Source organism: Chaetodon trifascialis, chromosome 5, assembly GCF_039877785.1.
Source record: "Chaetodon trifascialis isolate fChaTrf1 chromosome 5, fChaTrf1.hap1, whole genome shotgun sequence".
NCBI lineage: Eukaryota > Metazoa > Chordata > Actinopteri > Chaetodontiformes > Chaetodontidae > Chaetodon > Chaetodon trifascialis.
In genome coordinates, this window is record NC_092060.1 from 26,904,738 (window position 1) to 26,927,749 (window position 23,012).

The following is a 23,012-nucleotide window of genomic DNA, read 5'->3' on the forward strand; positions in this document are numbered from 1 at the left end:
TTGAGAGGCAACTCTGAAGACTACAAGCCAGCGAGCATGGATGTAAACAACGTACAATTATGTACAATATGCTAAGAAATACGACTGCAATGTTTTACGAGGAAGAAAATGCATTCAGCATGTTTGTTAGACCTCAAGGTTACACACAGTGCGTTCTGGTGGGAAACACTGAATGTAAGCATAACTTTCATATGTTTATAGGAAAACTCCACAGGGCACCTTTAATTTGAAATGGATTTTCAACTGGCAGACTGCTGCACCGACAAGCTGAAAGAGTCTGATCATTCTTACTGGAGTTCAAAGGAATGGGTTAAACCATAGAAAGGATCCCATGTTATTATATAAGTCCTAGAAATATCCTGGAAGATATATAATTCTGGATTTCATCTGTCAAAGGCCTCTCGCAGCCTTGACATTTGCATATTTTCCTGCATAAGTGTTCAGTGTTTCGTAGTGTATTCTGTCATGGCTCATTGATCAGGTGAATCCAGGTGAAAGTTGTAACATGTTATTGCTTTCATTTACTAAATCCACTACAGCCATCGTGCAGAAGAGACTGGAAGTGTAACCAGAGGTAAATAGATGGTGAACGACAACGTGCAAATGAATTTTGATGACAATTCATGCACTTTAATTTGGAGTATAGCCGACATATTTTTCTGTCCTCTTAATTTTTCTGTAACTCTGCTGCAATAACATCTGAAATACACTTTCCCTGAAAGCTGAATCTCATGTTTTGTTCACATTTTGTGACTTTGTCTGATCTACGATCAGTCACTCAAAGTGTTGACGTTAGAGTAACTTACTCGTTTTTGTTGTAAGTAGCATTTTGTTAGCGAAGAGCTCCACCTCGAACGTGAAGTAGCACCTGCAAGCTAAACACTCTGTCCCCTCGGTTTCTAAACATGTCGTACAAACCTGTTAGGCTACATGCACCGAGCCTCTGGGAGCTCTTGATTTTCTGTTTATTTGTGATAAAACATAATCATTAGCAAAGCTCTGTAAAGGGGATGTTGCGTCTGTTATTCCTGACATTATCCTGCACAGTTACAGATGATGGGCTGTGCAGTGAGTCAATACATTTAACTGCAGATGTAAACAGAAGTTACTTTTTAGTGGCAGTAATCCTGTACAGTAACAAGTTACCTTTAGACCAAAGCACTGGTCACTTGTAGAACAGGATGCGCTGGTTCATATAACATGAGTATGAAACCTTTTAAAGTGTTTGAAGAACTATGAGAACATGTTTTCTGCTGCTTTTCCAACAGATTGTTTGAATGTACATGAACAGCCTGAGCCTATTAGATGTTATCTACTGTCCCTCCTCCCCCCTGATAGCATCTCACTAAGAAGTGCTGTGAAAACTGTTTGTGTGTGATCATGTCTGGTTTGCAGTTGTTTGTGCCTTTAAAGATACAATAAACATAAAATCCCCGGAGCTGCAAGTTTTTCTGTTTCAATGTAGAAAAAAAAAAAAAATCAGACGCAAATTATGTTTTGTTTGAGCTAAAATACCCGTGAAGAGTACAAATGATTCACAGTGGATGAAAGATTATTTAATCTATCCCTCCCACACACACACACGCACACACCCGCAAACACACACACACACACACACACACACACACACACACACACACACACACACACACACACACACACACACACACACACACACACACACACACACACACACACACACACACACACACACACACTTCAGGCTTCAGGCTCTTAATAAAGCAGATGGTTGAACAAGCTGGTTTTACGCAGCACAGACTGGCCGCCCTGTCCTTCCCTCACACGTTCTTCACGGGGGGCACGAACACACTCACAAACAGAACACACCTGTTCTCCTGTGAGCACACACAGGTTGAAGAGGTCCTCAGATGGAGGCGTTTATGGTTCAGAACAGACTGTCACGGCTGTCCTGTGCCATATCGTGTGACTGCTGGATTAGAGAAAGGGCGATATTTCCCTAATGGCCTGATGTTGTGTTTGGCTGCCTCACGTAGGGAAGTGATACCTGCAGCGTCACATGCACACCTGCCTCATCCCTCTGTGGTTTAACTGTTAAAGTAAGGAGCAAACACCACCAGAGGATGGAGTACCATTTAAGGGTCAGTTCACCCAAAATACAAAAGAAACCTATTCTCACTCACCTCTAGTGGAATCCAGTCTCTTATTTCTGCCTTCAGCCAAAACAATAATGATGATAATTAACAGAAATTGATGTTTTCTCAGGTACTATACTTTGTACCAAAGAAATAATGCCAATGAGTAGTTAACGATATGTTTTGTGGATTGTCCAGAGTAATGTGGACTCCCACAAGTCGCCATTTTAAAATTTAACGGCCAAGGCGAGATGCCATCAGAATAAGTGAGCTATTTTGTTGTAATTTGTTGATGTTTTGGGGTTTTTAACAGTATGACCACACCTGCACTTCAAAACCAGTGCAGATGTTACCTGTGTTGCATTTTGTTTGTATTTTGTTGCTTCAGTTCACAGACGGAGCTAGACTTGATAAGATATACCGTGTTATTATTTGTGAGTTTTTCTATGAGGTTTTCCTTTCTTTTCTGTTTAAACTAAATTTTATAGAAGCAGATACTGTAAGATGGCTGAAATGATGCAATGCAAATGCTTTTCCAAGGCTACCATTTGTTCCAAAGTTCACTCATTATCTTACTTTATTTTGCCCGTTACTACAAATCCAGCTTATTCTGACGTGCCCCTACAGGGGACTGTTGCCCCCCCGCCCCCCCCCCCCCCCCCCCCCCCGTTAACTACCATCTGATTGATGCTCCTTTTATTGGATATTAGTCGTTCAAATGGAATTAAATCTGCAAGCTTTACTATTTTTTCTCCACTGACGCACACAGGCAACTTGCATGCCTACCTTTATAAATATGTGTGTGTATGTGTGCTTTGAGATTTTGGTGTGTGTGTATGTGTGTGTCAATACCTCCAGGCTGGTTCAGTCAAACCCTGGACTGGAATTCAAGTCAACCACAAAGGGGGGATTTCCACGTGCCTCTCAGTCGTCTTGTTTGGAACATAAAATTGTGCGTCATCCCGTGGCTGCATCCGCTAGTGCGCCTCACTTCCTCGTGGCTACGGGGCAAAAAGTGTTCAGCTGGCAGTGAAGTAATGCCTGACTCACACTTCAGGTAAAAGCTTAATCAATTTCTATCATTATGAGGTCTCCTTTGAAGTTGATGCCTGGACTTCAGTGCCACCCTGTGGTGACGTGTGTCGTTTTTTTTTTAACTATGTCTCAAATACTCACACGTCCACATGTGCACTGAAAGCACCGCTGGTGGCTTGAACTGTTCTTCTTGTAATCAGTCGATGCAAAAAAAAATCTTAACGTTTTTTTAACGTATGACAAAATCCATGACACTGTTACAGTGCAAAAGCAAAGTTCAGCCGAAGCTAACATGAGTTTTCAGGCAAATCGAGGAGGCATTTACGTTGCTATCCCTCCGTCACAGCTCAGCCAGCAAACACTGACTGTGGAAACACACAACACATGAATTTGGTGCTAAAACACATTAACTTTGGATGAAAACTACTCGATTTGTCGAACTCGGGCTGCCGAAGCCTCAAATTATCTGAACTTTTTAAGTCATTTTAGCACAGAACAAGTTCCTCCTTCATTCAGACTGAAATTGCTTCGTAAAGGAATCTCTTCTCAGCCAGTTCAGACATGAGGAACAAAAGCAGCGACTAGTGCTTCTTTCAGCGTACGAATCGGCTTTTTCAAAGTGCAGAAAATTATCCTGTGACTGTCCACGTATGAATAATCTGTGCATTATCATTAGTCAAGCATTAACGATAAAGCAGGTTTTTGCTGTTCTGTTGAGCTCATTTTAGACTGCAGCTAATGATACTTTCATTCTGGATTTATCTGCTGATTAACTGCTCTATTGACTGATTGGTTTATAAAAACTCTGAAAATAGAGAGAAATGCTGTTACGAGTTGAATAGCGTTCCCTAATCTCTTTGTGTTGGACATTTACGTTGAAGCTGAATTCACACGTGGCTAATACTTTGCTCTGGTCCACAGTCCACAAAAAACATCAAACTGCGTGGCTCAAAACCAGCTGGGATTCACTTTATTCAGATAAACGTTACAGATAGGATAAAAAAAAAACTGGATGGATGTGTTCATCTCAACAAACCATGAACGGATCGAGTATCCACCATCAGGAATCATGCACCAACTAATCAATAAAGTTTGACAAAAAAGACAAAATGCACTTTCAACATGTCAGCTCATGTCGGGGGGGGGGGGGGGGGGGGGGGGGGATTGATACAGTATCAATCAGAGATCATCTCAGAACTACTTCAGTCTGATACTGCAGTTCATACTATGACTCAAAATCCAGGAAACTTTATATTTAATAACTCATTGTTTTACCATGCTAGTAGCTTCATAACAAGGAAATAAACTCCTGTTTGCTGCATATTCTATTTGTGGAAGCCGAATTTCAATCCCACTGCTGTTATTACTAAAACGATTAAAAATAATGAGCTATCAGCTACACATTATCAATAAAGATCATGATCGTTGGAGATGTTTAGGAAAACTGGAATCAAAGGAGGACAACTCAAAGATAACAAACTAGAAGAAGACGTTAACAAAAGGGCAGTATTTTAAAAAGGGGGGGTTAAACTCAACAGAAAACACTTCTTTACCAAACTAGAACACAAACATCATGACAACAGATCCAAGCTGCATAAACAGCTATGAGCAGGGCGGATTAAGCAAACACGTAAAAACATAACTGTTCAGCTGCCGTACTTGTAAATAAAAGCAAGCGATTTATTTACAGAAAAAGGTTCATTAAGTTTGATGCGAGGGGAGAATCGTGAATTTAACACGCAAACCAAAATTAGACCCTCAGGATGGCAACCTGCTGCTGCTGAAGCCTCAGGACAAAGAGGACCTTACAGACATTTCAAATGCAATATTCAGGTCAATTATCAGGGTGACTTGAATGGTCTAAATTAGTTGAAGTAGTTCAGTTTCCAGCTATGGAATTTCAAATATCCTCTACAACAACAGAAAGGTCGGCCTAAGCGATTTGATTGGTTAAAGATGGCATCCAACTGCCAACATTTGGCTCATAAAAGCATTATACAGGATCATAAACACATTATACACACAGAGCGAGTGTATGCTTGTTGTCACCCCAGCACTGACTTACAAGAGTGCAAACAATTACGGGGTTGAGTTCTTTATGGGGTTTCTGTAAATGACGTCATGTTATTCTGATGTCATTTTCTCATATCTGCCTAATGATTATGTTGTAATAAATAAGATAATCTGGCTTAATCACAGGCTTGTAATCTGTTTTTAGTGCATCAGGGAACAGTGAAATACACTGAAAACAGTGTTAGTGCCTCGCTGTAAATACGTATACTCCTGGAGCGAGTTAACAATCTCTGTTTTTAACTTGTGTGTGATGTATATTCCTTTAAAGAAAACCATGTTAGTCAGGGCATCTGCTGTCAGTTTATAGAGCTCACACTGCTCTTATGAACACTTCTGCCACAGATGATTTTTGGCTTTAAGTACCCCCTCAAATAACAGATGTTAATAGCTTGATATGAATTCACGCTCCAAAAAATGTCATCTGAAACGGCTCCAGTGAGCAGGTTCTGCCAGCTCAGATCATCCAAATATAAACTTAACTCCGTTTGTCTTGAAAGCATTTAAAATAAAATTAAAAACACGATGAATGACGCTGCTCTCGTCCACAAATGTCAGGTGTGTTCCAGGTGAAAACACACGATGCTGCTAAAGATAAGCAACAGCAACACGGTTAAAACTGCAAACATCCATGTAGACAGCATGTGGTTCTTACTGTTTCTGCTCTCCTTTCAAAGGGAAATGTTTTATCAACTCTTCAACCTTGTTGCTGATTCTCTTCATCGCTGCAGGAAACAAATAGTATAAAATGAAGGAAAAAAAAAAACTTCTTATCCTCGACCCACACTGGCGACTTTCTGTACAAAATGCACGCAGCAGACAAACTCATCGTACAATCTATAAGCGTGTTTCGCAAGCTAGTAAAGTCGGACACAACCTAAAATAACAAAACACTTGAGGAAAAATATACTGTCGCTGTCCCACTGCACCAGCTGTCTTAACCACCCTTGTCTGCAGCACTTACGTTCACACAAATTGGGACTCTGATTTATCTCAGTTTACAGTAGAGATATTTAAAGGCACATTCTGCAATATCTCCTATTGCATTGTTGACTCAACAAGGACACACAGTGTCATGGATGCGAAGCACCTGAAACCGCGCTCGGCCAATGTCATCAAATTGCAATTTCAATGCAAAACGCAGTACTTATACGTGAATTAAGTAAGATGCAGACATGCCGATAGCTCACCCCCTACAGGCAGGGACAGGAACAGCTTCTGTAATTTCAGTCACACCACCTGCGGCTGTTGTCATTTTCACAGGTGTTGTTTGAGGATGTATGTCTTGCTTCTATGAGCCCTTGTGTGTAGGATTTGAAAATGTATGTCTTTAGCGCCTCCTTGTGGTGGCATCAAAGAAAAGATACCGTAGCTAAACTCAGAGGAGGTTTTTTTAATGTGGAAAAAAAGAGTTATGACCGAGAGGCCATACAAAAAAATTAGCAATGACTAACTTCACACGGTTCTGTCTGGTCTGTCTTTGGCTCCAACTTTGTCATTACTTAATAGTTTACATATCTGTTCTTTATTGCAGCTATAAAAATCTGCAGGTGCAACATTTATTGCCTGCAGGTGGCGCAAGTGTTAGAATCGCAGCAGCCATTTCTTTCCTGTAGGAAAGCAACACCAGCAGGTCCTACTTGATGCTGCAATTACTCTCCTTCCCTGTAGGGGGTGCAGATTGGCATGCGACAGAAAATCTGCAGTCTGCCAGCACGATAGAGCGAGTTTGTGGGTGAATTACGAACGAGCTCCAGGAGGTGCTTCGCATCTAAAGAAAAACAAAAAACAACATAACAGTGACACCTGAATCATTAATGGCTTTCCTCATTCTCAGCTCTCAGTCCTTCGGTTCACTCATGATGACGTCGTAAGGCCGAGTAGGAAATCTCGCTGACTGTGCCTTTAAATGTCTTTGCAGGATGCAAAACATACAAACGCCTTAAAGTACGAGGTTTGTTACTTCTTTTCAATCTTCAGTGTTTGTACAAAACTCCAAAGGTCCTTGACCACCTGAGGAAGGCACAGAGAGGGGAAAGAGGGGCAACAACAGAACAGAACAGAAGAGAAGAAAGAAATTATAAATCATCCAGATGAAGTGCGATACAGCATTAGACACATGACTCACTTTTACTCCAACATGCTTTGTGCGTCTCGCCTGTGGGAACGCTGAGTTTAGACGGGGCTGCTGGGGAACGACGAGGGGTTGGGTGGGGGCAACAGTACATACCAGAGTATATGACTAGGTGCTCCAGGTCTGACAGATCTCAGCCTTGGCTGATGAAACCAAAGCACTTCCACAGATGTTTCTACACACGGGGATCGACGAGCTCCCCCCAGCCCAACTCCACCCCCCACTCCTCTCCCTGTCCAACCGGCCCATGCATGGGTCTAAAGAGCTTTCACCTGCTCTCATAGCGGTACAGTTCACATTTTAACAATGTAATGCAATCACAAACGAACGTCCCAATAACCTTTTTCAAGTGATCGCCTTCTTACAGATGCTTTGATACAGAAATACAACTCAAATAATTTAGTCTGTGGTGATAATGTTAAGTTTTTGGGTGATTAATTCATGCTCTGCAGCATAATGTGCAGGGGCTGTTGTTTTTCTTCTGAAATGACAAGCAGCATTAGAAAAGATTTAAGTCCTGCATTTAGAAAAAAAAGGGGTTTTTGGGGTTGGTCAAAGGCCTTGAACGTGAAAGAGACTGGTACCATCCACATACCGCCAGTCCCTTCATTAAGGCTACAAGAGACACACAATCCAGTAAATCACTGAGAAAGAGTTTGCCTTGGCAGGTATACTCCCATTCCATCTCGAAAGAGCTCGCTGACACAAAATGAATATAATTCAAAGAGAACACACTGTGCTGGAGAGACGTCTGAGGCATAATGGACAGTGTGAGGTATGAGGACAGTGTGAGGAACAATAATGCATTCCTCGGTATCTATCACAGCAAAAAGCTCTTAAAGCTAAATATGAAGGCTGATGTAAATGTGCCCGTGGCTACTAACACCCAGCAACTGGAATATTCCTAGAAAACAAACAACACCCCGTGGCTAAGCTTTCATGAGATTAAATGCAAAGACTGCAAAAGCAAAAAAAAGCATGGAATTGATATAAATTGCACATGTGATGTAAGAGCTGAAAACATAAAAACTAATAAACAGAGAGCTCATAATCATGGCTCTCAAAACCATGTGCAATCAATAAATATATACATAATACATCAAATGACTCACGATGACTTACTTTTTTGTCTGTGATCTTAAAAGAACTCCTCACGAAATTCTCAAACTTCTGCTCCGTCTTCGGTAGTGGTTTCCCCTGATGAAAAAAAGCCATTAAATCATCAGCTTAACCGCGCCTCAGACATTCAATTAAGAGCGGTAATTTGCAAAAGAGGATGACAGCCTTACCTCCTTGGCTGCCGTTGACAACTTGCTCTTAATCTCAGTCAGAGAGGGAGATTTAGACGGGCCAGCCTGGGCTTTGTCTTTTCCTGGGACAGGTGTCTTCAAAAAAAAAAATACCAGCTAGATAAGAAACACTGATTGATACGTCAAACAGAGATGTGCAGCTCTGTAGATAAAAGACACCTTCAGATATTACGACCAAATCTCTGCTTTTCCTCAGGTTCAGCTCTTTGATGTCACCTTTCATTTGTCTGTGTCCTTGTTTGAACACAAAACTGTTAATTCTGACTTATTGGTGATGAATCGTTTGCTGACCATCAGCTCCAGCCGGTCTGGACTACAGACCCATCGTGACCCATTTTGTCTGGGTCTGAGTTTACAGCCTTGGCATGAGCAACCAGCTGGAAGAAGATAAAAGCATCAGAAAGGACAACAAATTCTAGCCTAATTACACCATCTTTCTGTTTTTTTGTTTTTTTTCAAATACATGAGGTACAAATTATGCTTTTATTGTTTGCAAGCAGGAGAGGGCAAGCCCTGACTCTCCAATAAGTAATAGAGATTGTTTGTCAATGTGTTTTTCCCTTGATAGTAAATCCCAAACGACTGAACTAAAGAAAAAAAGGTCAAAGTGCAGCCAATGTTCTTGTGCTTGTTTCTCAATAAAAGTTATACTGACAAATCAAATTAATGAGTTCCACAAGTAAAGATGGCTCTTCTCGCTCTTCTGCTCAACATTTATAGACGGTCAAGACTCAAACAATACTGTCACAAGCAATCCGTCTTTTTCATGTTTGGTGCCATTTCAATGCACCCCGTGTGCGTGAAGATGAGAGCAGCGTGAGCGCCGAACTAGCCGGCCCACAGGTGTGTCCAGACCTGGGCAGTCGAGGCCCCAGAGGTCCTAAATTATTAGTGTATGAATGTGACAAAACAACAACACACACCATATGCCGTGACTGCATGTTACACAAGCCGCAGAGCTTGTCCCTACATGCAAAGCCAGTGTGGAATCCAGTGAAATTGCAGGGTTTCATTGATAGCCAGAGACACATTGGAGAGAAGAGGGAAGCCATGTTTCAAGCAACTTTTTTTTTTTTTTTTTTTTTTTTTAAGAGTCGAACGGCAGCAAAACCTCACCTGCAAATGGACGGCTGTCCAGCAGGTGTTCTGTCTGTGGTTTTAAGTCGGATTAGGTATAATTTGTCATTTTTTTTAAATCTGATTTTGTGTGTTTGGATTCAGATTTCTACTTTCTGGTCATATTAGTTGAGTCAGACACTAAACCAAAACATGCGGAAAGCAAAAACTTATTTATTTTCGAAGCTTATTTTCTGCAAATGTCAGGCCCAATCAGACAGAGAGCTTTTTGCAGGTTGCACAACGCAAAGCACCAAACGACCGTATATATGGACAGGTGAAGTTTTTTTCAGGTGTTTAGGTGTTCAGAGCTCTCATGCAAAAACATGAGGCACTCTGGATATCTGAAGCGCAAGGGCTCACAAGCAGTGTGCAAAACGCTCACTGACAACTGGTCTGATCGGACCTTTATGCTGGTGCAAACACTGATTTTTTACAAGTGACCAGACGTGTGTGATTTGTTTTGATTCAAATGAAAAAAATGATGTGCAATACCTATAATTGTTGAACTCTAACCACCCTTTTACACAGCAGCTCCATTACACCGCATATAGTATGCGTCCGGCCACTGCAGATGGTTTGGAGCCTCTGTAACATATGTAGGCTAAACGAATGCAATCAACAAATGCCCAGAGTTACAACTAAATAGTTCAAACACCTTTAGCCACTGCAGGCTCTGAGAACCAGGGTTAGACCTGAAAAGGTTAAAAACAGGTGGAACGATCTTGAGAAAATAAATTCTCTCTTTGGTTTGAAATATGTAATTATCTGTCCCTGTCCCCAACAGATCTGCACTTTATGGCACAGATCAAAAGGTATAAAATGGAGAAAGCCTGGACGACACACATATGCTGCTGGCTCCTGGCCAGACAAATGCACTATGTATTTATTATTTATGGGCAGCTCTCTACTTCCAAAGGACAGCTGTGGCCCTGAAACAGCTGATAAACACACAAAGCCAGCAAGCTTTTTCATCTGGGCCAGACACTGATTACAGATGCCACGAGACATGGAACTTAATCACAAGCACGCTATCATTTGATGCACTCTCTTGTCTTCAATCCAGTGCAAACACATGGTTGTGACACCTTTGCTCATCAGGTCTGTCCGGGGGTGGTAATTGTCTTTTTGTCGGAATGAGAGCCTTCTAGGTTCACGTCTGGGGAAACGTCAGGTCACCAGAAACTGTGACTCTTGTCCTTTGACTGAATATGTAAGTAAACTCTTGTGGTCATAATCTGTAGTCACAGTTAGAAGCAAACATCCTTACACTTACGGTGTAAAGACATAAGCGCTAATAAGACAGGCACCTGCTGGAACATATGTCAATCAGTCGCTAAAACAATGACTCGCACTTTTGGGAGAAGCCTGAGTGGAGCGGTTAACAACTTTACGACTGTGACGTGTGCTTGAAAGCATCGACGTCTCCAAACACATCAATCAAAAGGCACCAGCTGCAAGATAAAGTTACTTCAGATCAGCACAACTCGAGTTAGCTGGTTCTCGTTCCGAGCCGGTTACGCAAGAAGTCGCAGCGACACGCTGGGCTGTGAGAGGTGAGAACTGCGGTACTGGCAACAGATCTGACAAGCCAATCTAATGACCAGTCACCTGCGTTTAGTAAAGAAAAAACAGACATCCACGCCCGCTTCCTCGCTCCTCAGGGGCATCTGGAAGCGCAAGCTGCACCAGACATCAAACGCGGGTAATGAGAGCAATTGGGAGAAGGTGTGTCCAGGAAGTGAGGGGTGTGAAGAGGTTGTAGAGAGGGAACAGTTGTTGTGTATAAGTGGAGAGGGGATGGGGGCAGTCGAAGCTCCACGGGCCAGAAAGTTAAACTGGCGGGATGGTTTCGGCGCTTCAGCTGCCCGTCGGCTAATCCCCCAGAGCATTTCAAGAGCCACTGTGTTATGTCTGGACAACGGCCACCATAGAATTAGCTGCACTCTCCCACACACCAAGAACGCTGTCCGGGGGGGGGGGGGGGGGGGGGATCTCTTTCTCGCCTCAGGAATTTAGAAATCCTGCAGCTCAGTGTTTAACATGATAAGAATTACACAGCTTTCTTTCAAGACGTCAGACAAGAAGTGACAATGTTCTTGCGTGCAGGTGAGTGAGATGGTCTTATTTTAGCATCAGCCACATTTTGTCATTATCTTACATGCATGCCAACAAATAATCCTTTATCCTGTCATTTTTATCACAGCACAATGCTTTGAGAAGCTTGTAAACCTTGCCAATTTCTATTCCCTGATGTGTATGTGTGCTACAGGGGGTCGGAGGGGGGGCATCAAAGGTGGCTGCAACACAAGACGGCGGGGTCAGGCCAAGGGGTCGCGAGTTTAAACCTTGCCCCGGGAAACCCGTTTAGAGGTCAGGTGTGTTTGCTTAAAGAGAGGCAGAGTTCAAGCTTTGGGTTTTGAGAGGCGGCTGTCCAAGACATTCCATCCAAGAAATTAACTATCAGGTTGAGCTAATTGCAATGCGCATTTATCACATTCCTTGGCGGCGGAAAGAGACAGCTCTCCAAGGTTTTTTTTTGGTTCTTGTTTAATAGAGAATGCCAATAAATGTAAATGTAAACAATCACCCCTGGTCATAGACAGCTTGTGTCTTCTCAGGCTGAGGTTTGAGCAGAAAGAATTTAACACAAAAAGTTGTTTGTACAAGTTTTTCTTTTTCTATTTTAAATGCACTACATTGTGTAACGCATGTTGCTCGCAGGCCTCATCAGGTTTCAACAGCAGTCGGAGGTCCATGTCTGCTCGCAAAGAAGGTTTTACATTTGTTGCTCTCCGCTGCTTTAATCTGTCGCGAGTTCATTTATTTTTTGCATAACTGTGACAAATCAAATCATACTGTATCAACATGGCATGAGGAACATAGTAACCTAATTAATCAGCCAAGCAGAGATAATGTTCTGGCCTTCTGCACAAATCTAACCACAGCACATTATTTCTGAAAATTTGAAAATAATATGTGCAAAAAATATAGGACATAGGAGAACAGCTAGCTTTGTGTCAGACGTCTCTGTTGTCGTCTTTTACAGATGACTGTGCATCAGGGCGGAGACGTGTTCGTGACCGTACTTCTTCCTATTATGTTGAGACGTGAGGGTGCTCACAGGCTGCACTGCTCAAAGGCAGTGCAAGAGACAACTCACCCACCTTGTTGAAGTTGGAGCAACAATCTGGATTGCTTGTATTTACTGTTTGGACCAAGTCACACACAGAGGACGCTGCCAAGTGTTTTCCGGCTTGCTTTAAGAGCCTCGGCTCTCTCACAGCAGAGTCTCTGTCAAGTTGCAAAGTGGCCTCATATTTCTGAAGAACGGTGCTCATAACTGCGCTGCCAAAGCGGTGGAGGTCGTTTCATTCACATTTCATTCACCCCGGGCTGCTTCAATGAGCAAAAATGAGGATGTGTGTCTTTAACCTTCATGAAAAACATTACAGGGTTGTTCTTCATTCAGCTCGTTTCTCTATTTAGCAAGTGGGCGACTGGACTTTTCAGCTGACTAGCTCATTTGTTAGCAAGAGCTGGATGACTGAAATTCTTTGCACCTGCATAAAACACACCTGTTTTATCTGCTAGAAGTGGATGTGAACGACATCAGTTTGAGGCGGAGCCCCAAAGTAGCTGCTGTCTCTTGTTTTCTGGATATCCTCAGTAGGTGATTTGATTGGGTCAGATGTGTTGATGACATATGTAGATAAGAAATGTCTATTGATGACTAATAACTGTAATTCAGATTTTTGTCGCACACGTGCACCTGTGTGCCAGTTATGTGCACTCCTAACACAAATAAATAGGTCTGAGCAGGTGGTAGAGCCTTCCCTACCTTAATCTGTGGTTTGACCGCTGATCCTGAAGGTTTTCCTGTCGGGCCGTTTTGTTTCACCGGCGTCTTGTTGAGCTTCTTTGTTGAAATCTCCAGGCTCTGATAAAGAAACACAACCAAAACTGATATATAAGACATCCCAAGTGTGACTTCCCAACATTTTTAGGAAACGTGGGCAGTTTTTGTGTTAAAAGCTCAGACAAGGAGCTGAAAACTTTAGTAACACTTCATGCAAAAGGGCCCTGACTGACTTTGAATGAAAACTGCAAAACCTGGTGCAACGGCGGCTCAGTTTAGATGTGTATTGCATATACTTATCATATCCCTGCTGGTTAGTTTCAAACTGCAACAGTGGCTCCTGTCTGTCAATATGTGACTTAGAGCCCGTTCCTCCTCATATCTTATGTTGATGTTAAAAAAATAGCCTCGTTGGGGCTCTAGTAGTTGTGTCATGTTGTTTTGAAAACTCCCATATCAAAGCGCTATTTGCCAAGCCTCTTTTATAGCTGACAAATTATAATTGGCCTGTAACATAATGTGAACCACATTTGTAGAAGTGCCTGCAATTGTGGTTAATTTTCTTCAGAGTCTTTTGCCATGAGGTGTTCACGTTGTTTTCGCTCCCCCCTGTAAGGTCACATAATATCAATGCCGCATGTGTAGACTTTCATTTTAACCCAAGACAAAAATGTACCAGCTTCAACCAGAGAGGATACCAACACTTCATTCTGAGTACAAATGATTGTCCATCTACAGGCTGTGCTAAAACCATAACTGTGACCAAATCAGGGACGACATGTAGCCAAAACTGAAATTATCTCCAAGCAGCAGCGCTACATGAAATTACAGAGGAAGCACGAGACATACTTGGTAATTTGTCACTGATCAGATACTTAGTACCCCAATAACCTGTCATTGTTCTTCTCCACACTGGAGGCCTTCCCGTCAGGTTTCCATTGCTCTCAGTCACCTGTGTAATTACCTTGTAATAGCCGAGGCAAGTACCTGCATTTCCTGCGCACCAAGCCTTTCTTAGCAATCACTGGTATTCGCCTCAGAATGGGCTAGAAGTGTAATTGCCTGTGTTGACATAACTGCTACAAGGCAATTACACATGTTACTTCCTCGAGCAATGCCTGGTGATACAAGATGCTGTGAGGGAGTTCAAGTGTGGCTGCACAGCTTCTTTGTTGGAAATCAGACAGATATTACCGAAACACTGAGCTGTCTTCAAACCCTTCATGGGTGCACCTGATTGTATATGATCACTACTTTGAACTCAGAATGACAGAATAATAAGAGGAAGTGGATGGATCTGCCTCAAAGTTTGGACACCTGTCTACGTCACGGTGAAGATCTGCTCATTTGACTCCATTATCAGCAGTTATAACCAGATCTCACACCCTAAGCTACTGTGCCCCTCCCTAAAACAAAGGGAGAAATAATGCTAAAAAGCTCTGACCGACCATGAAACTATCACAGACTAATACATATTCACAATTAACAGATAAAGAACCAGGTAAAACCTCAATATCTCACGATTTGGTGACAGAAAAAAACGACTAGCTGGGCAGTCAGCTACACGACTGTCAGCAGTCTGAATGAATGCTGCACACAAGGTGCAGCATACACTGCTTGTGTTGGAGCAGTCTGAGATGTTCAACGCTGTAAATTCCAAGTTCCTGGATCATCGGAAAGTTCTACCTCGGGAGCAAAGACTTCTTAAGGCAAGAATTGCAGCCGAGGAGCCAAAACTGGTAAATTCTCAGAGAACTCTGCGCTCCTGGCAGTGTCTGTAGTGTAAAGGCACTGAGCTGAGTCTTCTTAAATACCATTTAACTCAGTTATTTCCTTTTCTTAACTCTGGTTGTGTTTTGTTCTCGGTGCCAACACCAGCGCTGCCAGACTGCTCTGTTGCCAAAATTAGCGTAATTGTCCTGAGTGATGATGTAAGATTTGCTTGTCATGGCACTGCTGTTAAATTACAAGTCAAACATCTAAATGCAAGTCAAACGTAGGCCCCGTGCCTCAGGATCTTATTTTGTAACACTCTAATAAAGTGTTTGCTCCTCAGAAAACATCAAAATCATGCAACAACAAATCAGCACAGGCACATTTTCAGCTGAGTGTGATTGACCCGAAAATCAAACTCCTATTAGAGCATGAAAATTTGATACCAGTGTCAGCATGTAATCAGCCTCACTACCAATGCCTGAAAAGAAAAAATGTGAAAGGTGTTCTCTAGAGCCAGCGTTTGGTTTGTCTCTTCTGGGCTACTGTAGAAACATGGCGGTGCAACATGGTGGACTCTGTGGAAGTGGACCCGCTCCCTCTGTGGCTATAAAGAGCTCATTCTAAGGTAACAAAGGTTCTTGTTTTAAGGTGATTACACACCAAAGAAAACATACTAATCTTCCTTTAACAGAAGTACATACTAGAACTCTGGCTAAAACATAGTCGAAACGAGTAAACTTGTAGTAGTAAACTACATTATAGTTTCTTTTTCTGACCAAGCATTGATCCTGAGGACACATCTTAGTCGGTACTTAAAACACTAACGAGGTTTGATACCACAAAAAAGGGGAAGAAATTATAACATATTACTGAATTAGCAGACAAAAAAACAGTAATTGCTCCCAGCCCTACTTTCTAGAGTTTTGTGCTTTCATTATCAAAGAATGAGACAGGAAAGGCATGGAGCTACAGAGAAGAAAGGTGAAGAAAAGGATTAAGGTCATGGAGGGGAGGGGTGCGGGAGGAGGAGGAGGAGGAATTGGAGGAGAAGACAACAGAATAAATCAACAGGTGACAGAAATGCTCAGCTGTCATCTAACCCCGAGGCAAGAATCGGCGCTCACATCGCAGGTATGCGCATCTGCCCTGCTTTGATCTTTTGCCTGGCACGGTTTGCACTGGGATGGCGTGTTTAAAAAAAAAAGAGAAAGAAAGAAAGAAAGAAATCACAAACAGACACCGACGTAAAAATGAGGCAGATACACACATGCACCCACACACTTGCAAATGATTGTGGTAACACGCAAAACAAGTGTTCAAAGGCAAAGGCCAGGTGCAAAGCTGAAATGGCATGAGAGACGATAAAAAGGAGCAATCATATTAACAGTGGGATGACAGAGGGACAAAGATATGCAGCGCTACAGAAAAATGGGAGGAAGATGTTTCCCATAACTGCTGTGTGTGTGTGTGTGTGTGTGTGTGTGTGTGTGTGTGAGAAAATGTATGTAGTATGTCCTTCTCTGCATATGTACTGTAGATATGCATTGTTAATGTTTACAGACTGTGTGTATTTTTGCAAGTATGTGTGTGTACTTCCTCATGTCTACATTGCAGTGTGCACACACCTTTGAGCATGTGTGTGTGTGTGTGTGTGTGTGTGTTTGTGTGTGTGTGTGTGTGTGTGTGTGTGTGTGTGTGAGTGTGTCTGTGTGTGTGTGTGTGTGTGTGTGTGTGTGTGTGTGTGTGTGAGTGTGTTTGTGTGCATGTCTGTGTGTGTAACTGTGTGTGTGTGTGTGTGTGTGTGTGTGTGTGTGTGTGTGTGTGTGTGTGAGTGTGTTTGTGTGCATGTCTGTGTGTGTGGGTGTGTTTGTGTGTATGTCTGTGTGTGTGTGTGTGTGTGTGTGTGTGTGTGTGTGTGTGTGTGTGTGTGTGTGTGTGTGTGTGTGTGTGTGTGTGTGTGTGTGAGTGTGTTTGTGTGCATGTCTGTGTGTGTGTGTGTGGGTGTGTTTGTGTGTATGTCTGTGTCTGTGTGTGTGTGTGTGTGTGTGTGTGTGTGTGTGTGTGTGTGTATGTATAGGATAACATAGTGTCGTCTTGTTGGTGAGACAGTGAGAATTCTAGCAGATTACAGAGGAGAAATCCGATCATTACGCCACACAGACCCTGTGTTTTACTCGTGGAAAACAGGTGGGTACATGAGCGAACAGGATGAAAAAGTTCCACGTTTTGTCTCGTACAAAACGGTGGACGGTCAGCGAGTGCAGGAATGGGAAGGGCCCGCTGAAATGAAACGAAACTATAGGATACAGTGTGTGGGAGTTTAAATGATGTGGTAGAAACAAAAGGGGAGCGGGCGGACTGCAGCAACACAGAGGAATTCCTCTCTCACAAACAAACTGAGGGCAAGCCCTTGGCTACCCTGACACCTGGTGGACAACAGGGGACCGGAGACACTCCAAGCACATTTAATGTACTGCACAAAGTAAAGTTTGAAGGCCTGGGACAAGATGTGAGGAAGATGTCTCACTTGATAATATTGAAGGCAGCTTCAAAAACACACATCTCAAAGGTCAAAAAACTAATCTCAATCTCTCACTGTTTAATTCAACGTCACTCAAACACAATCCAATACTATTAATGCTCTTTAAATTCTTTGGTGTTTATAACCTACAAGAACAGATGAAGAAGCAGCTGAAGAGGAGCATCAGCTCAGTCTGACTATAGGCTTTCAAAACATGTGGTACCTAACGAATGTAAACTACCATCCTCTTAATCATTAAATGCTTTACAGTCTTACAGAAATGTGGTAAACACTCCAGCAAATCAATAACTTGCTCCACAGAAGATTGGCAAGTTGTATTTTCAATAAATTCCCATTTAATGTCCTGGCATGTAAGTGATAGGTTGGTGATTTTGCAAGTGCTGAACAATGTTTGTTTTAAGATAGTAAACTGTGTATGATCTCTGCGTGTGGTGTAAGTGAGAATATATCCTGCAGTGAAATGAGATGTTTAAATTCTCATAACCTCCTCGTCATTAAACTTCAGATATCTTATTTATTGAACCAACAGCAGTTTACTTTTTCCTCTACAGCAGGGACTTTCAAAGTGCAACTCCCCAACATGTTTTTTTCTCTGATTTCTTTCTGATTTATGGACGCTGACGTCTTGGAAAGTGTAAGAAACACTGAATCTAAAAATACGCACATCGTGTCTGTGCGCCTCACAGTTTGCTACCTGTGTGAGGTGCAATCAAAGTTTACATTTTTTAATGTTATTTATAAAGGGAGCAAAAAAATCTTACTTTTTTGAGTTCTTTTCCGACAATCTTCTGAGGCTTCACGTCATTTTCATCACTGTCGTCCTCTTCATCATCACTAGAAGAAGGAGGAAGAGAAAGAACGTGAACGCTGTTTCTGAACAAACGCTGGAAAAGACATTTGGTGAAAAGAATGAATTAGGCTAAAAATTCAGATGAAACATACTCGTCATCATCCTCATCACTGTCGTCTTCATCGTCATCAGAATCCATCTTGAGTTTTTTCTAAAATGGAAATCAGGTGTAAGTTCATCAAACAAACAAACAAACAGGACTTTCACGGAGGGTCTGAATGATCATTATTTTTATGGGTATTAGTGTCAGTGTTAGTGATGACACAATAATAATTCCAATACTGACTAACGTGATGGCACATTATCTCATGAGCTCAGTGTGAAAGCAAGCCGTGTTTCCTCTGTGTGTTTAGTAGAACAGCAGCAATTAAATAAGCCCCACTGCTACAGAACAGTTTTTACTAACCATATTTAATTATCAAAGGTTAAAACTCTTTCTCTGAATAATGTTTCCTCACAGCTGAGGGCAGCTGTGTAGCTTAATGAATTCAAAGGACACACCAGCGGAGGCTTCTTCCCCGACATCAGGCTTGCAGGCCGCTTCACCGGTGATGTGTTGTTCTCCTCTTCCTCATCCTCTGAATCCTTCACACCTACAGACAAAACACTGGTTACTGGCACTGCGCAGTGATGAATTCAGATTTATATTTATAGATCTGCCCTCGTACAGACTTTCAAATCATGATTGGTAACAGAGAGCAGTATTGGCGGCATTAAAAACCGCCATGACTGCACTGATGATATTAATACATGGGCTCAGTTCGTTGCAGCACCTACATCTACATCATCCTGCACTCTACCATGCAAAGTGAAATCCATGTATCGACACCATCCAGTCCCTGCTTATTCCAGCAAGACAATGCAAAGCCACATTCTGCAGTGTTACAACAGCGCGGCTTCTTAATAAAAGCACAAAATATGACATCAGAGACCCCGACTGTTGGGCAACTGTAGTCACATATCAGACAAGAATGGAAAGAATTTCTCTTTCAAAACTTCAACACTTTGTGTCCTCAGTTCCCAAACACCAACAGGGTGTTGTTAAAAGAAAATGTGGTGAAACACAGCAGTAAACATGTCCCAACTTTTCTGGAATTAGGGTTGTATTTCTCTCTGAATGAATCAATGTAGCAGTAGGAGTCGCAAAGTAACATTTGCATTTAGGAATATAACGTTTTGTTTCATGTGCCTGTAAAATGAAGCTCCATTAACTGCCATTTGTGACTGACATATTATAGTGAGGAGCAGGTAAGTACTTCATTTAACTGATGATAACCCGAGTCACGTTTTGTATGTTCATGTCTGTAATTCCAGAAGAAGAAAAGGACAGAGCAGCACCACCATCTGCTGCCTTAATACTCACTAACAAAATGCTGCCCGCTGATGTGAACTGGTCCAGAGCCGGACTGGAGATGGAAGGTAACTGGAGGTGTGATTTCAAACCCACCTAAACTCATCTGGACAAGAAAAAACAACCACAACACCAAATTACACAATGTAAGTAATTTCACTGTGATCATCACAAGCTCAAAAAAAGACCATGTACAAAATCACATTATAGATCATACAGATCACCTAATTGATAGGCCTTTTCTTACTCATATACCATTGAGTAAACCCTTAAACACTTCACAAAATGCTGTCAGGTATGGCGTTCACTCACAGAGGGCAGGACGGACGGTTTCAGGGCAACCAGTGGCATTTTGGTCCTTTTTCCATCATATGTGAGACCCTCGACTTCCACCATGTGGAACTTATCCTCAGCCTCGGCTCCCAGACACACCTGGAAAAGCAGCACAGCTCCATGTCTTAGTGTCATCCTCATGCTAACGTTGCTCCTGATCCCCTTTGCCTGACTGAATGCTTCACAAAAGCGCAGCTTCAACTAACAAACCTTATGTTGACCCTATTATTTCTATTGCAATTGTTTCTAGGAAGATTGCTGCCTCCAGTAAGGGTTGAAATTGGTGTTAAAACAGTTAGTTGGTTAATTTATTGGACGGTAACTGTTGGCTGCTTAATTTTCCCTGTACAGGTACCAAAATGTTTCAGGATCCAGCTGTTAAGCTGAGACTTTATCAGTCAGGATCTAACTTTAGGTTTAACAAGTCTTGGTTTTCACTGTTTCATATCAGAAAAATTAAATGTGCATATATCACAACCTGTATTTGTGAAATCAGACTGGATGTAAATCTTAGGAGGGTAACACATGAATACAGGGTACACTGGATATAGATTAAATCTTTTATGTTCACTGCGGGTAGTTCTTCTCATATATAGTAGCATTTCTGTCTTTTTATTCAATGCTTCGCCAACACAGATGCCTTTAAGTTACAGTTAATGGCAGTAAAGCAGACAGACGGAGGGATGTTCGACAAAAATAGCACCAACTACATACACGTTTGCCCCAATGTGATCTTATCACTCCATGAGAACAACCTGCAACTTCCTGTGTTTAACACCAGCCACCTTTCACTCTGAAACACGCGTTACAGCCGCACATTTCAGCTCGAACAGATACTCTACTCCATGCAATGGAAAGCTTCTTCCTTACTGCTTTGAGTGACAGCTGTTGCTCCGTATCATCGTCGTCTACGTCAACTCTGAACTCCCGTTTGTCCGATTTGAGGGTACAACCTAGAGAAAATGATACGAGTAGCATGTAATCGACTTTATGTTTGCACTTATCTTGAACAACGTACGCAAATGCATAAACCTGTTTGAGATGCGGGGTTTTACTCGTTGCTGTAACTCTGCATCTCCTTCCCTTGCTCGGCTAACAGTTAGCTAACAAAAGAGCTGAATTGGCGCGAGTGGGGGCAGGCAGGATAGCCAGCTAACTAGCTTATTTCCTCCAGCTAAATATGTTAAATGGCTATATGTGCCTGATAACATGACATCAAAACTGATTGTGCGACCAAAAAATATAAGATTCGTCAGAATAAGCGAGCTCACCAAACAAGTACATTTGTGGTCTGCTCAAATCTGAGATATCGTCCTCCATCTTTGTAGTGGGCGGTTACACTTCCGTAAACCGGTGTGACGGACATATGACCGATCCAATGGTGAATCCGAACGTACGCGACGTTTAAAGAAAAATGAGCCAATAGAACTTGATGCAGGGCGGGCCACATGAAACTGAACATTCCAATGGATAAACACTAGATGGGGCTGTCGTTTCATAGATTGAGGTTAACGTACAGGTAAATAGTCTACTTAAAACATAACTATTAAAAAATCTAAACGACTGTCATGATCACAATATTAAAAATTAGGATATGAGTGATGTTTTAACAGAGCTTAGTATTACAGTATTACCATTATGTTGATAGATAGTCTACAAACACAGATACAATAATACACGTAATTAGCTCCAACCTGTACTCAAAAAGAATATTTAAAAAGTGTACAAGCAGGAAAAGCATAAGATTCATCAAGACAGAGAACAAGGTGGCAGCAGAGAAGGCAAATAATCTTCACATGTTTGATTATCTTCCTACTTCATAATGGATTCCTAAAAAAGGCATTACAGCTTTTATATTAAGAGTGGGATATTCTCCCTTATGTCTGTTGCTTAATGTGCTGTTTGGACTAAATAAAAGAGGCCTTTGGCCAGTGATATTAAAAGTCCAGCCCAGGGGGCAGTTGCAGCCTTTGAAGAGTCTTCTGTGGTTGTTAAAAATGTTGATAATAAAATGGAGAACCATTGCAGTCTCAGATATTACAGAGAAGAGAAATTAACCTGGTATGAAACTTTCCAAACTGCAGACAAAATATTTTTATCAATGGCACCGTCTGACAATTTTAAGTGCATATAAGCATTTCTCTTTCTAATGATGATCATATAAATCAGATGACTAATACTACTACTGATATACATTTCTCAAAGGTCAATGATGTTAAAACGTTCCAGTTATAATTCCTTCAGCACTGTGTTTTCATTGTTGATGCTCTGGATTTCTTTTCTTGCAAGCACTGCAGGCAGGTTCTTATGTACTTGCAGGGCCGCTGTGTGCTGTAGGCCTCTGACCTTCCAGCTCACAGAATTTCTCTTTCTCAGCTTTTGACCTCGAATCCCTGACGGCTATACTTTACTTCATGTCTGTTGCACGTGAAAACATCTCAGGGCGCACAAGCATCTAAAATGAAATTCTTGAAATCTCTTTCTAACCTTAAAAACATGCCCCACAGTGAATCAGTAGCTGGCCCGTATTGAGCAGGTGTTGAGTCACTGAGGCACAATACCAGTATTATAAAAAGGAATGA

The 23,012-nt window shown here is 41.9% G+C and overlaps 1 protein-coding gene across 1 annotated transcript; it reads right to left on the reverse strand.

Annotated features, from left to right (window-relative positions):
- Positions 1-4,093: 4,093 nt before the first annotated feature.
- On the reverse strand, positions 4,094-21,782 carry npm1b (nucleophosmin 1b). Its single transcript, XM_070962917.1, has 11 exons — positions 21,702-21,782; positions 21,301-21,383; positions 20,410-20,529; positions 20,110-20,203; positions 19,248-19,339; positions 18,839-18,897; positions 18,658-18,730; positions 13,621-13,719; positions 8,643-8,738; positions 8,476-8,550; positions 4,094-7,232 (listed from the first exon to the last, which is right to left on the reverse strand). The coding sequence occupies exons 1-11, from the start codon at positions 21,748-21,750 to the stop codon at positions 7,179-7,181; spliced, it is 894 nt and encodes a 297-aa protein (XP_070819018.1). The 5' UTR covers positions 21,751-21,782; the 3' UTR covers positions 4,094-7,178.
- Positions 21,783-23,012: the final 1,230 nt, after the last annotated feature.

Bases quoted from the DNA above. Each gene is read 5' to 3' on its own strand.
- npm1b (XM_070962917.1), bottom strand. From the start codon at position 21,750: ATGGAGGACGATATCTCAGATTTGAGCAGACCACAAATGTACTTGTTT. The intron at 20,204-20,409 runs GTGAGTGAACGC...TTTCTTGTCCAG, and splicing joins AACCGTCCGTCCTGCCCTCT to ATGAGTTTAGGTGGGTTTGA. The intron at 13,720-18,657 runs GTAAGATTTTTT...TTTCTTTATCAG, and splicing joins TCGGAAAAGAACTCAAAAAA to AGCCTGGAGATTTCAACAAA.